This window comes from Hyperolius riggenbachi, chromosome 1, assembly GCF_040937935.1.
Source record: "Hyperolius riggenbachi isolate aHypRig1 chromosome 1, aHypRig1.pri, whole genome shotgun sequence".
NCBI lineage: Eukaryota > Metazoa > Chordata > Amphibia > Anura > Hyperoliidae > Hyperolius > Hyperolius riggenbachi.
In genome coordinates this window covers 171,053,789-171,068,704 of record NC_090646.1, presented here as the reverse complement: position 1 = coordinate 171,068,704, position 14,916 = coordinate 171,053,789, and the positions used below count along the sequence as shown (strand labels likewise).

At 42.3% G+C, this 14,916-nt stretch overlaps 1 protein-coding gene across 2 annotated transcripts in view; it reads right to left on the bottom strand.

The window, feature by feature from the left end:
* NAF1 (nuclear assembly factor 1 ribonucleoprotein) overlaps positions 1–14,916 on the bottom strand; it is an 84,624-nt gene that overhangs the window by 31,989 nt on the left and 37,719 nt on the right. For both annotated transcript variants that reach the window (XM_068269460.1, XM_068269468.1), the window contains exons 4-5: positions 13,352–13,445; positions 8,695–8,777 (exon numbers count right to left, since the gene is read on the bottom strand). In XM_068269460.1, the coding sequence (XP_068125561.1) occupies positions 8,695–8,777; positions 13,352–13,445 (177 nt within the window). The remainder of the gene's footprint in view (positions 1–8,694; positions 8,778–13,351; positions 13,446–14,916) is intronic.

Sequence of the window (14,916 nt, the reverse complement as noted above, 5' to 3'; positions counted from 1 at the left end):
TCCTAATGTGACACTGTCAGTCACACGGAATATTGCTGGCTATGTGGCTGTAAAGGGGCCAGAGTTTTTCACTAATCACTCTGTGCCTCTGCCTGCAGTTGCCCTGGGCGGGTCTGTAGCCATCTGTATACCAGCTCTCCCCCCCCCCCCCCAAGCTGCAGCTCCCTCTCACCAGTGACACTCACTTCTGGCGGCATCATTCAGGGCTGGAGAAAGCAGTGGCAGGACAAGATAATTGTGGGGGTCGAGGGGTCAAGCATCGTAAAGTTCTGGCTGGCAAGAACCGAGTTAGAGGCTCCCCTCCTCCATTAGAAGCAAGGGAGACTTACAACATACACAAACACGCTGTGCCTGGCCACAGGACCAGTTAAGGGAGAGGAGCAGAGCGTCTGGAAAAACATTCCACCAAGTACAGAGCTCCGCCTTCTCTCCTCTCTTTAGCTCATTAGAGCTGTGAGTACAGGGAGAGGAGGACGACAGTATCCGGCTGTACATTCGAGAGCCGTGCTTAGTCTCTTCAGCTCAACTGAGCTGCGTGTGACGTCCCTGCATTCCCCGTTCCTCCACACTACACACAACTGCCGGGAGCTGAGGAGGAGGGCAGAGATAGTGTCCCTGAGTGACAGTGGCTGACTGCAATGAATACAGCTGCTGCTGCTCACTAATTATTGCACAGAATGGGAATAATTTTACCCGGGCGCTCATGGATCTCACCCGGGCGGGTGGCCCATGTAGAAGGCTCTGGGGAGAACACTGAAGAGAGTAATAGTATACCTGTTTTTTGGTCCCTTCAGTATTCTGTATCCGGCTATAGTGGAAAGTGGGCGGAGCATGCATCATATGTCAGTCGGAGACCTATGAGCCATGCTTGGTGGGTGGGCTGGCAGCCACTTGTAGCCTGCTTGCTATCTGCACACTACTCTGGTCCTGCGTGTCTTACCTCAAAAGCACCAGCCAGTGAGATCTATGCTTCCTATGTAAGCTGCTGCCTGATTACTGAGAGAACTGCCCATCATCTTTGACTTGCTTGTGCATGGCTGCAAATGCACAGCATCATCCAGGCTGCACAGACAGTGGATAGAGGAGTACTCCATTACTACTGTACATGCATTAAAAAGTGAGACCTATGCTTCCTGTGCAAGCTGTTGTGTGATTATTGCATGCAAATGCCTGCATATTGAGCATTGTGCATTTTAATCTAGCTTAGATACTGTCAGTGCTCGGTCGCTGAAGCATTGAAAACTAAAAATGACTCAACTATTGACCGAATTAAGATCCAGTACTATAGTTTTATGTGCTTCAGTATGACCATTTCTAATATAGTAAACTTCTTCTACAGTACATTCTTGCTATAGTAAACTCTGATATAGTAAATATCTGGATATAGTAAACTCAGTCCTTAGGTCCCAGCAAATGCATCTGTATAAATATACAATACTAGCTGGTCGCCCGGCGTTGCCCGGGTATGCAATTGGCTAGTGTTAGCTCTGTCCACTTTTTCTAATCCTAACACACAATTACCTAGTTTGTGAGCTTTGCGGTCTTTGGCATCAATAATTGGCTGTGGATCCACTACTTTGAAAATCAATAGGTGAATTTTGATTAGCTTTTGTAGGCTCCACCTACTTTTCTGAATATTAATCCCAGTCACCCACTGTGCAAAGTTTAAGAACCCTGCCATTAACAGACAGTGTAAGAATGGCTGCAGTTTACATTCTGGCAGTTAAATTTTTATTTTTCTCCACCCACTGATGTCCTGATGTTTCCCAGGTATGTATTTGGCTGCTGTTGGCTGTGGCCACTTTTTCTAACCCTAACACACAATTGTCAATAGTCAATGACCAAGTTTGTGAGATTTGTGGTCTTTGGCATGAATAATTTTCATTGAAATGAAACACATCTGATTCACTATTTGTAGCCCCACCCCTTTTCTAAATATTTAACCCCAGTGACCCAATGATCAACTGTACCAGGTTTGAGGCTTGTGCCATTAACAGTGCAAAAATGGCAGCAATTAAATATTTGCCTTGAAAATCAATAGGTGAATTATGATTGGTTTTTGTAGGCTCCACCCACTTTTCTGAATATTAATCCCAGTCACCCAGTGACCAACTGTGCAAAGTTTTAGAACCCCACAATTAATAGTGTAAGAATGGCTGCAGTTTACATTTTCCCAGTGAAATTTGTGTTTGTCTCTGCCCACTGAAGACTCGGCATTGCCCAGGTATGTATTTGGCTGGTGCTAGCTCCGTCCACTTTTTCTAACCCAAACACAAAATTACTTAATGACGAAGTTTGTGAGCTTTGAGGTCTTTGGCATCAATAATTTGCATTGAAATAAAATAAATCTGATTGGCTGTGGCTCCACCCCTTTTCTGAATTTGAACCCCAATCACCCAATGGCCAACTGTACCAGGTACAGGTGATTAACAGTGCAAGAGGCTTGTGCCATTAACAGTGCAAGAATGGCATCAATTAAATATTCCCCTTAAAGATTAATAGGTGGATTTTGATTGGCTTTTGTAGGCTCCACCCACTTTTCTGAATATTAATCTCAGTCACCCAGTGACCAACTGTGCAAAGTTTGAGAACCCTACCATTAATAGTGTAAGAATTGCTGCAGTTTACATTTTCTCAGTGAAATTTGTATTTGTCTCCGCCTACTGATGACCCAGCATTGCCCGATTATGTATTTGGCTGGTGTTGGCTGCGCCCACTTTTCCTAACACACAATTACTCAATGACCAAGTTTGTGAGCTTTGCGGTCTTTGGCATCAATAACCTGCATTAAAATGAAACAAATCAGATTGGCTGTTTGGGGCTCCACCCCCTTATATAAATTTAAACCCCAGTCACGCAATGATCAACTGTACCAGGTTTGAGGCTTGTGCCATTAACAGGGCAAGAATGGCAGCAATGAAATATTCCCCTGAAAAATCAATAGGTAATTTTTGATTGTTTTTTGTAGCCTCCACCCACTTTTCTGAATATTAACCCCAGTTACCCAGTAACCAACTGTGCAAAGTTTGAGAACCCTACCATTAACAGTGTAAGAATGGCTGCGGTTTACATTTTCCCAGTAACATTTGTATTTGTCTCCGCCCACTTATGACCCGGCGTTGCCCGCTTATGTATTTGGCTGGTGTTGGCTGTGCCCACTTTCCTAACCCTAACACACAATTAATCAATTACTCAATTACCAAGTTTGTGAGCTTTGCGGTGTTTGGCAACAATAATTTGCATTGGAATGAAACAAATCTGATTGGCTATTTGTGGCTCCACACCCTTTCTGAAATTGAACCCCAGTCACCCAATGATCAACTATACCAGGTTTGAGGCTTGTGCCATTAACAGTGCAAGAATGGCAGAAATGTAAATATTGCCCTTGAAAATCATTAGGTGAATTTTGATTGGCTTTTATAGGCTCCAACCACTTTTCTGAATAATAACCCTAGTCACTCAACGACCAACTGTGCAAAGTCTGAGAACCCTACCATTAACAGTGTAAGAAAAACAAAAGTTTGCTTTCTTAAAATAGAAATAATTTGCAATAATTCAGGTTGGAGTGAGCTTGAGATGTCTCCCAGTGCATCACTGCTGAAAATATACTAATTAGCCATTATTACCCTTAGAAGCTAAACACACCTCCAGAACCACTGGAATGCAATGATGTGTCAGCTTGTTAAATTGTACAGAGCCATAATAATCCAACACGCATACAGACTGTTTTGGATTGTTTGATCCTTATCAGTGCATGGCATAGATTAATTTGTCTCTATGCAGTAGGGCTTGTAACACCGAGAGGGACATGCTACCCAGCAAGCTCATGGTGACCCAGAACTCATTGGAGTGTGTAAGGGACTACAATCGTCCTAAAAGCCCCCTTACTAAGATGTTAAGAAAAACAAACGTTTGCTTTCTTAAAACAGAAAGAATTTGCGATAACTCAGGTTGGAGTGAGCTTGAGATGTCTCCCAGAGCATCACTGCTGAATATATGCAAATTAACCATTCTACCCTCAGAAGCTAAACACACCTCCAGTGTAACAGTGTATGGCTGCAGTTTACATTTTCCAGTGAAATTTGTATTTGTCTCTTTTTGGTTATGGGAATAAAAAGTATCCTATACTTTATTCCAGGTAATGTACTATGTGTGTGCCAAATTTCTTTCAAATCCATTCAGCCGTTTTTGCGTGATCGAGTAACAAACATCCAAACATCCGAACTTTCCCATTTATTATATTAGTAGGATATGGCCGATTCTGATATACTAAACTGGTCCCTTGGAGTTTACAATAAAAGGATTATACTGTATAGCAAACCACTTTGCCCAGTCCCTCGGAGTTTAAAGGGATTATACTGCATTACATGAGCCACATTGCAACTGGTTCTCAAATGGCTAACAATATTCAAGAGGCACTGGTTTTCTGTCCAGCACTATTGGAACTAGCCAGCCATTCCACGGAATTAACAAGTGACTAAATAGACAGATATATCATAGGACACTCAGTATATACTTAGCAGAAGCAAGAGACCACTACTGAACCACATTAACATAATTGTACAGCTATCAAATTATGGAACCGCTTAATGTGCAATAAATCTAAGACAATTTATGAATATATTTATTTCCCAGGGCATACTGTCAAGCCAATTTGTTTATTTTGCCTCTCGCTAAAGCTATGTTACCGGCAGTATTATAAGCCTAGATGCATGTAATAATGAGAATCACAAGGCAGGGCAGAAAGTTAATCACATTCTTGTTCAGCTGAAGCCAACTGAGATTACTTACAATAGAGTTTGTGACCCCCGCCTCTGGAAACCCATCAGCAATACCTTTACATACAAATTCCACTTAGTAAAAATTCTGCAAGCAATAGCAGACCATAAAACAAATGTACAAAACACTTTCCAGATGAGGCCAAGTTATAACGCACAGATTGGTCCTGATCATGAAGGAGTCAATCCCTGGGTAGTCCTCTGCTGACCTTTCCTGATGCAGTACTGCTTATATATTTCAGTGTCTCTTGCTCACAGAATGCGTGTCTAGGCAGGGGCACACAGGTACCCAAAATTGCTCCGACTCCTTAGTCTAATACCAGGGCAGTAGATTTTGTACAAAAATCACCGACTCCTCAGTTTATGAAACCACCGACTGACTTCAGGTACCCAAAATTACTCTGACTCCTCGACTCCAACTCCGACTCCACAGCCCTGCTGAAAAGTGCTTTCAGTTACTAATACTAGAGAGGCTTGCATTCTTATTTTCCATGTTAATGTCCACTTGACTTAAAGGGAACCTAAACTGAGAGGTATATGGATGTTTGTTTTTAAAAAATACCAGTTGCCTGCCAGTCCTGCTGATCTCTGTCTGCAGTAGTGGCTGAATCACACACCTGTAACAAGCATGGAGCTAATCCAGTCTGACTTCAGTCAGAACACCTGATCTGCATACTTGTTGAGGGGCTATGGCTAAAACTAGTACAGACAAAGGATCAGCAGGAGAGTCCAGCAACTGGCATTATTTTAAAAGGAAAAATCCATATCACTCTCAGTTTAGGTACCCTTTAAAATTGAGCCAACCAAGCTCAGTAGCTATTGGTTAAAGAGGACCTAAACTCTTCCACAGGAGATGAGGAAAAAAACACAGTGAAACCCACCCTGTATGAATTTAGAGTTAACAGCCTAATTCTCCCTTTTCTACTAGTAATGAGCCACTGTAATTTGAGCTGTCAGCTCTGTCTAATCTGTGCCAAGGTTTGTTTCATTCAGACAGGCTATATGTAAACACAGGAGAAACCAGGAAGTAACTACACTGCAGTATCTCAGTAGGAGTTCTATGGGCTATAACAAATGTTTTTCTGTAAAGGTTATTATGCTGTTGCTTATCTCTTAGAGTAGAGAGAAAGTTCTGGGTTTAGGTCCGCTTTAATTAATGATCCTTCACCTAATTGATGAGCAGCTTGCTCTTGCCTAGCTAGTTTAAAGTTAGTGGAAGTCGGCATATAAGGTGGATTTCATGCTTATCTCTATTGCTTTGCATGCAGCATGTAACCTGTCAGTAGGGTTTTATTGCTGCCTTAAAGCGGTTGCATTACTGGTAGACTTTAAAGGGAGTCTTAAGCGAGGGGACAATGAAGGCTGCCATCTTCACTCACAAATTATACTACTTGCCTGGCCGTCATGCTGAGCTTTTGACTTTAGTTTTTGAGTCACAAACCTACAAGAAGTATGCAGTCAGTAAAGTTAGACCAGCATCAAAGCGTCTGTTCTACATGCTCATTATGGGTCAGTGACTTAAAGTATTGGAGGCGGGACATAAGCATTGTTTATTGGAAAAGATGTCAGCCTCTGTATTTCTCTCACTGCAGGTACCCTTTAAGAAACAAGTGTTGTCACTGCGTTTTAGTATCTCACAGGTATCACTGACCAGCAGGCCACTGTAATAATGGCTTTCTAATATGAATTCTACCTGAAGCAATAGTCTGTAATGCTTATGAGGTGGGAGTTCAAGCTATTCCAAAGCATCAAACTACGGGACATAAGAAATTACATTTCCACACAGACTGTGAATATATAATACAAGACCTACAAATAGCAAAGCTATAGCTTACAGTACTTATGTTGTTTGGGGCTAGAGTGGGATTCTAGTCTATATATGAAACATTCCTGCAGCGACCCTTTCAAATTATACATTTTTCACTTCCAGTTTATTTTCTTTTTTCTCCCTATGACACCCAGGGACAGCGGGACCATCATCAAGGATCATAAAAGGGTGCAGTCACTGGGTGCAGTATCCACCTACAACAAAGAGGCAATGTGATCCCTTCCCCCAACCCTTTCCCGAAAAATCAACTCCTCCCCATAGAACAAGCACTACTATGGATTTCTTTTCATAAAAAGTGAAGTCACTACCCCCTGCCCATAGTAGTACTACAACTCCCTCGCACAACAGGTGTTGTCATTATTTATTCACCACCTTATAATTAATACATTCAGCCAAGTGGATTTTTTTTTTAATAAAAACTGTGAACTCCATTCCCCCTATAACTATGTAGCTACTATGATAATGACCCCATCAGTGAGGTCACTATACCTTTTAATAACAGGTGGGGCCACTAATTCTCCCCTCCTATGTGCAGACACCACTGCACCAGTAACATGTGTAGCCATGCATCTTCCAAACAAGTAATATCACCATGAGTTCCCCCTCCCTTTCCCCCATACAGTGTAGCCTGGTGGCATTGCCAACAAGTGCCTTAGTTGCCTGCTCTTTGACAACACCTGTTGTCACTCACCTCTGTCCTATTACCAAATTTACCACTATGTTGTGACACAAGAAGGCAAGAACTTTACCAAGTGACAGAAGGCAGCGGAGCAAACTGGTGCTAAAGATATCCACTGGCTCCACCATTGTGCTATCTGCGCTGCTGGGTAGGGATCGAGGCTGAGGAACAAAAAGTACCAGGGAAGCACACAAGTGGGACCCTGTACTGGACCCAGGTTTGAAGTATTCTTATTATTCAATCTTTATTGCAAAACAGCCACGGACACGGGCATGTTTTTAGGTTCATGCGTTTCAGAAGTACTACTCACTCACAGGAGTGAGTGGTGCTCTAATACGCGCAAGTCTAAAAACATGCTTGTGTCCATTTTGCAATAAAGATTCGACCTTTTAAGGCTGCTTTCAGTCATCAACTTACTGGCAGTGAATTCATTGCCTGTCAGCTGCTTTCCTGCATCAGCTGGGCGCTTGGAACCGGCACTAGACAGATGCCCCCCCCCCCCCCCCCCCCCCCATAGACTCAGACCATGCTAAAACTCAACATGGTGCGGTCCTCTGTTGCCAGGTAACACCACAACGCCAGTGCTTGGCATGCATGCTGCTACTACCGCTGCAATTCGGCTGCATTTAAATTGCACCCGAATTGCACTGGTGGGCTGCAGACAGGATGTTAAACTTCTCAGCAGGCGCACAGTTCAGCCTCCCTTCTAAAAGGGGCATCACTCTCCAGAATAATGGATTCTTTCTACAAGTATGCCTCAGTGGTGTGGCTGAACCTGTTTCCAGTTCCTGGATTGTCTCTGCAGAGTAGGGACTGAGTTTACTATAGCCAGAGGTTTCTTATATCAAAGTTTACTATACTGAGAATCTACTGTATTATATGAATGCCTTATTGGAGAAAGGATTCAACAAAGTCTCTCCACAAAAAATGCTATACATGTATTTAACAATTCACAGTAAAATCTATCTACACGTATAATCTATACAGTGGCCTCAATTCACTAAGCTTTATCAAACGTTTGATAATTTACCTCATGAGTAAAATCTTATTTTGAATTCACTAAGGTGTTATAAATTTAACAAATGTTTTATCGATAAAACATTTAAAAAGTCTATAACACCTTTGTGAATTAAAAATTAGATTTTACACATGAGGTAAATTATCAAACGTTTGATAAAGTGTTTGGTAAAGCTTAGTGAATTGAGGCCATTGAGATCAACACCAAGATATATTACTTCTACAAATGCTGTGATTTTCAATTACAGAAACCACAGTGTTCAAAATAGTCATTGTGAGCCTTTCCTTTATGATAGTGTCAGTTTAAATTTAATTTAAAACAGCTGGACAACTTCAAGACAATTTACTGTTTTAGAAGATTAAAAACACAACTATCATAATATGTATCTCACCTTTCCAACAGCAAGTCGATTTTCATTAAACACAACTGTGTCCTCATTCAGTGGTGGAATGTCACGCAATGATTCAACAACCACTAGGGGTAGAAAATACATATGTAATTATTTAAAAGCGTGCTCTACGGAAGTTTGGAAAAGTGATTATTTACTACTCAGGTCTTTACTCAAATAGGTCTATACTCAAATAGAACCATCCAAAACAGAAACCTACAAAAACACATTCCCTTTATGGAAATGGCTTTATCTGAGAAGACCTGGCATGTACACAAGTACACAAATCTCAAAACCAGTGTTCTCCCCAGGCTCTTTTATCTGGGTGCTCCACCCGGCTAATTTTGGTGGGCACCTGGCTGTCATCAGCTTGCCTCCTCATCCTCCTACACTGTAAGCAGAGTTGCGCCAACCCTAAATTACACCTGTTGTGCCTGTCCTGGCTACTTTTTCATGTCACCCAGCTGGAGAAAAAAAATTCTGGGGAGAACACTGGAAACAATGCAAGAGAGGTTAAAGGGAACCTTAACTGAGAGGAAAAAGTGTAGAGAAACTGAGAGCCCAATATAGTGTAGTATGTTAAGCATAAATGAAGTAAAGGTTATCGTGAGAAAATTATACTCACAAACGTGGGTTACCACAAAGGCAACCACTGTATAGGCAGGTGAGGAGATTAGACCTGTCCTCACTCAGGGATAAGAAGTCGCTCTCTGTAGATGCGAAAGGGGGTAGATCACCCCTCCACCAGGGGTGGACACGGTATAGCAGTAGGAGAACAGAGGCGCCAGCAGGATAAAAGCGGATAAAAACTTTAAAATTTGCTGGGAGGAAGCGATGGACTTACCACCATAAAGCAGACACGAAAGACTGTCTGAATAGTAGCAATCACATTTATTAACTAGTACCCCAAAACAGTGCAACGCGTTTCGCAGGCCTAGCCCGCTTCATCAGGCAATAAACATGGGGACAAAACAGAATTTCAGCAATAGCAGGTGTAGCGCCTCAGTCACTGTTTCCTTTTAAACAATACCAGTTTCCTGGCAGTCCTGCTGATCTCTTTGGCTGCAACAGTGGCTGAATCACACACTGAAACAAGCATGCAGCTAATCCAGTCTGACTTCAGTCAGAGCACCCGATCTGCATGCTTGTTCAGGGGCTGTGGCTGAAAGTATTATAGACGCAGGGTCAGGAGGAAAGTCAGGCAACTGGTATTATTTTAAAAGGAAAAATCCATATCTTTCTCAGTTTATGTTCCCTTTAAGTAATAAGCCAGCAGTGCTCCCATACCAAAACTCCCTACAGGGCATTTCTAGAAACCCCATACTGTTTTCACAAAGCCGTGACTTCAGTACCATGTAATCTCTGGTGATGTCACACCCTACACTAAGGCAAAATGGTAGAGGCAGTTAATTGGCTCAAAATGAGGAGATTGCCACATCATCTTCACTACTTCCCAAAAGTGACTGTAGGTGGCCATGCTACATGCCATAACAGGATGGCTCTTTTCCAGGAGAAAACAAGAGCCCTAACAAGAATTTCAAGTGTGATCTCACTGAATTCACTGCACATAATTTTTTAAAGAGGAACTGCAGTGAAAATAACGTAATGAAAGAAAAAAGTGTTTAACTTCTACAATAATTATGTATAAATGATTTAATCAGTGTTTGCCCATCGGAAAATCGTTCCTCTTTTTGATTTACATTCTGACATTTATCACATGGTGACATCTTTACTGCTGGCACGTGATGTCTGTGGAAGGAGATGGTCCTTTTTTTTGGCAGTTGGAAACCGCTGTTATTTCCCCCAACGCAACAAGGCTCCCATAGTGTGATGTCAGTACCTAGGTGCAGACATCTCACTGTGGGAGGGGTTTCACCACAATAGCAATCATTCAGAGCCCCCTGATGATCAGTTTGAGAAAAGGTAAAGATTTCTTGTGAGAAAGGGAGTATCAGCTACTAATTGGGATGAAGTTCAACCCTTGGTTACAGTTCCTCATTAAGTTATTTGCATGGTATCACATACCCAATAATGAGTGGGACAATTCTTGTGTACATATATTTCTATGGCCCATATAGCTCTACAGATGACAATAATATCCAATCAAATTTTAGTAAGAAGAAAAAAAAAATATGAATAAGTAAACTGAAGGCACACTTACAGAATCATTTCGCTCTTCAGACAATGAGGGAATAGAGTGTTTATGGTGTAGATCCAAAAACTCTCCTTTTTCACTGTCTAGATCAGCAGAGCTGGTCAGTGAGGTGCAAATAATACAAATACCAATTGTATGTGGCCTGAAACGGCGACCAACAAAACATTTGTAAAGGCCTGTACACACTGCTGCACTTTTAAAATCGCATGCGTTTTTTAATCGCAAGAGCTTTTGAAAAATCATGAAAATCGTGAAGACCTGTACACACTGGTGCAATGCGATATTTCTATTTTCATAAAAGCAAGCGCAGCAGTGTGTACAGGCCCCTAAAGCACTTTTCTCCCGTAGGACCCAAAGCTTGTAAGCTTGTCTCAGATAAGTACATAGTTAGGTGTAACAGGGGAAAAAATGTATGCAATCATAAATGCCAGACTAAACAGGTGGCTTTTCAGTTTTTACTTAAACGTATCCAGGGTTGGAGCTGTCTCAATCAAGTTTAACAAGGCATTCCACAGGGCAGGGGCAGCATGACAAAAAGCTCTGGCTCCGAAGGTTTGTAGTTGGACTCTGGGGGTGGCTGGATCCTTTTGATCTGAGGTTCTGGGAGGTGTGACAGGGTTGCAACAAATCCTTCAGGTATCCAGGGCCTAGGTCATGTAGGGATTTGAACGTTAGCATGCCATTTTGTGAGTAGCCAGTGTAGTGAGCAAAGGATTGCTGTTATGCGGCAATGGCGGGTTGGCTTGTTAACAAAACAGCAAAGAATACATTTAACTGGCCCAATTCTATTCCATTTGTATAAAATTTTGCATAACAAGCCAAAATAATCTGCATTACATTGACTATCTTTGGCAACAGCTTAAAGGGAACCAGAGATGAACGTTTCACACAAAATAAACATATCAGTCGATAGCTTGTAAAGAATAAATGCTCTACCTGATAATTTCGCCCGCTCTGGTGTGCCTTTTTTAGTGTTTTTTTACCCATTATTGCTCCAGGAAAAATCAAATATGGCTGCCGGCTCATATCCCTTCTGCTTCCGGGTTATGAGTTGTTCTGGATGTGCTGTCTAGGCTATATGAGACTATGCTGCTATCTAGGCTAAATGCAGCCTTTCATCTATGTGCTTTCATTTTGGTATGATGTGCAGCTGCCTGTAGGAAGTGTCTCTCATAGGAATAAAACTGCAGTCATCATCAGTATCTAGTGCACACAGAGCACACAGGGATCATATTGCAGCCACACTTGTCTGTTCAGAGCTTCTCTCTCAGCAGGAGCAGCCCCTCCTATGTCACCACAGCTCTCAGTATGCAAAGAAGGAAATCTGAGCCAGGAGGTGGCAGGTTTGGGCTTGAAAAGACTCCACAGAGGAGTGACTCTGCTATAATGATTCCAGGTCAAACCTAGACTGAGGCAGTCGGGGATTCTTATCACAGCTAATAATAGACTAATTAAGCAGATAACAATGAAAAGGGTAGGTGTTTACTGTCATGTTCCCACTGAAAAATGTAATAAAATACATGAGGGTGCTTCATCTATTTACACATGCTGGATTAAACCACTTAAGGACCAGCCTATGCTGGTCCGATCTGTGCTGCGTGGGCTCTCCAGCCCACAGCACAGATCACTTTGAAGCCAGGGCGACCAGACTTCCCCCCCTTTTTTCCCCACTGGGGGGGGGGGGGGGGGGGATGTCCTACCAGGGGGGGGGGTCTGATCGCCGGCCATCTGCGTTTTGCGTGGGGGGGGCTCCTCAAAGCCCCCCTCCGCAGCCATTTCCGCCCTCACGCTCCTTACCTCCCTCTTCCTCTTCCTACGTAATGCGCAGGACGGAATTCCGTCCGGCGCATTGAAGGATAGGCTTCTGCCTATCAGATGCCGGCGATCCCCGGCCAATCAGAGACCAATCGCGATCTGCCTTGTAAACAGCGGGGATTTCTTCCCCGCATGTTTACATTTTGCCAGCGAGCCGCGATCGGTGGCTCTCCGGCTGTTCACGGAGACACCCTCCGTGAACTGACATGGAAAGGCCGCTTCCATGGTAAACCACTTAAGACCTGCTGACGCCTATGGGCATTAGCTGGTCGTTAAGTGGTTAAACTCAGCAGACCAAGAACGGGCGAGTGTAGTTTCGCCCTTTAGGCCTACATAAAACAGTTCTAGTGTATTTGTACAACTTTTCAAAGCAGCATGGAATGTAGCAAGAAATGTAAAATATTCATATTCTTAATTACATAATAAGATCTATTTAATGACTACATTGTTTATTCTTCAATAATTAGCGAATGTGTCCCTACTGAACACTCACTTTGGCACGTGCAAGTATTTTCATTGCCCGCAAACAGACCATTAGTCAACAGGAATGCCAGAATGCAGTCATGTAAATGTACAGGCAAAATACGTTAAAGAACATCTGGACTCCCAACATCAATTGAATGCACGAAACTTCAAATACATCAGCTCTAGGCTCTAATTAGGTTTGAATGACTTCATAAATATACATACCTAGCTGTTCAATTATGCTGGAAACTGTTCCAAATTGTTTTATTTCAACATTTTCTGGTAAGCTTATGGCCAATTCTTCAACAGCAGGTAGCTCCTAGAGAAAAAAAAAAAAGAAAAGAAAAACAAGATGACATATCACAAACTAAAGCAAAAAGGTTTTGTTAAGATGTGAAATAGTGGATTCTGATCTGATCAGCTCCAGCAAGTGCAGCTGTAATTCTGGGAACCATGAGCACCTAGTGCAAAATGTCTGGTGTTCAGAAGGTCCCAAATCTGAACACGACTGTAGTCAAGGTTGACTGACTGTGTGGTCTGTTCAGCAATCTTGGAAGCTACAGCTCTGTATAAAAGTTGCTACAAGCGGAGATGGACATTTTTAATAACATGGCTGGTGTCTAGTCAGCATTAATAAGTGCACACAAATCATCCGACTCCAACTCCTCAATTTATGAAACCACTAACTCCGGGTACCTAAAATTGCTACAACTCCTTAGTCTAATTCTTACCAAGGCTGTGGATTTGGTAAAAAAAAAAAAATCATCAGACTCCGACATTTATTGAAACCACCCATACAGGCCCCCGCTCCCCCCCCCATATTCCTCACCCAACTCTGGTACTCCTGTCTCCTCTCCATAGACATCCAATGATCCAATGGCATACTGTCTTTAACCTCCTTAGCAGTAACCCCAAGTCAGGCTCGGGGTGAAAAAAAAGTCAGGAGCAGTAGTCCTGGGCCTGACTTGGGGAACCGCCTGGGAGGTATGGAGACAGCACAGTGCGGCGGCATTTCTAACTCACCTACCCCTCGGATCCAGACACTGACAGAGATTCCTCTTCCGGTCCTTGGAGGCTCTCGATCCCTCGGGTGGCATCACCATTTGTCACATGACATCACACGGCGATCTCACCGTAGGGGTAGAGCGCCACCCAGATGATGGAGGAAGAATTGCAGCGCTGGATCCAGGGGAGGTGAGTAATCTACAGGGCAGCCTAATCTAGCTCTATAGTTTTTTTGTTTTTTGTTTTTTACTTTTAGGGTCTAAGAGCTTGTGAAAAAAGTGCACCACTTTTAGACTCCAAAAGCCGGAAATAATCATAATGCCAAGGAGCATTGGTTCACAAACATTTACCAATTAATATTTCTAACACTTTGCTTTTAGAAAGGCTGTATTGGCTCAGGACAAATAATCAGATACAAGTAGTCTGCATCAATCATACAATGCAGATGCCAAAAAAAGAAAATATCAAATTGGCGCCAGTAATATCTATGTAATGTTTCAAACAATTACTTCATGCTTTCTGGCTTATATACGTGGATGTCATACCTTGGCAACCAATTCGTTTGCACTGAGAAGTATATCAAGAACGTTTTGTTAAGCGTAATATGTCAATTTAATTGGAATTCTGTCATCTATGTTCTTGTACAGTTGGATGAATTTGTAATTTTTTTCTTGTCTATTTTATAAAATAAAGAATATTTAATAATCATACCACTACTTATAATAATAATACTATTTGGTTCTTCTTCTTACTTCATAATGATCGTGGTAACAGTCTAATTATAA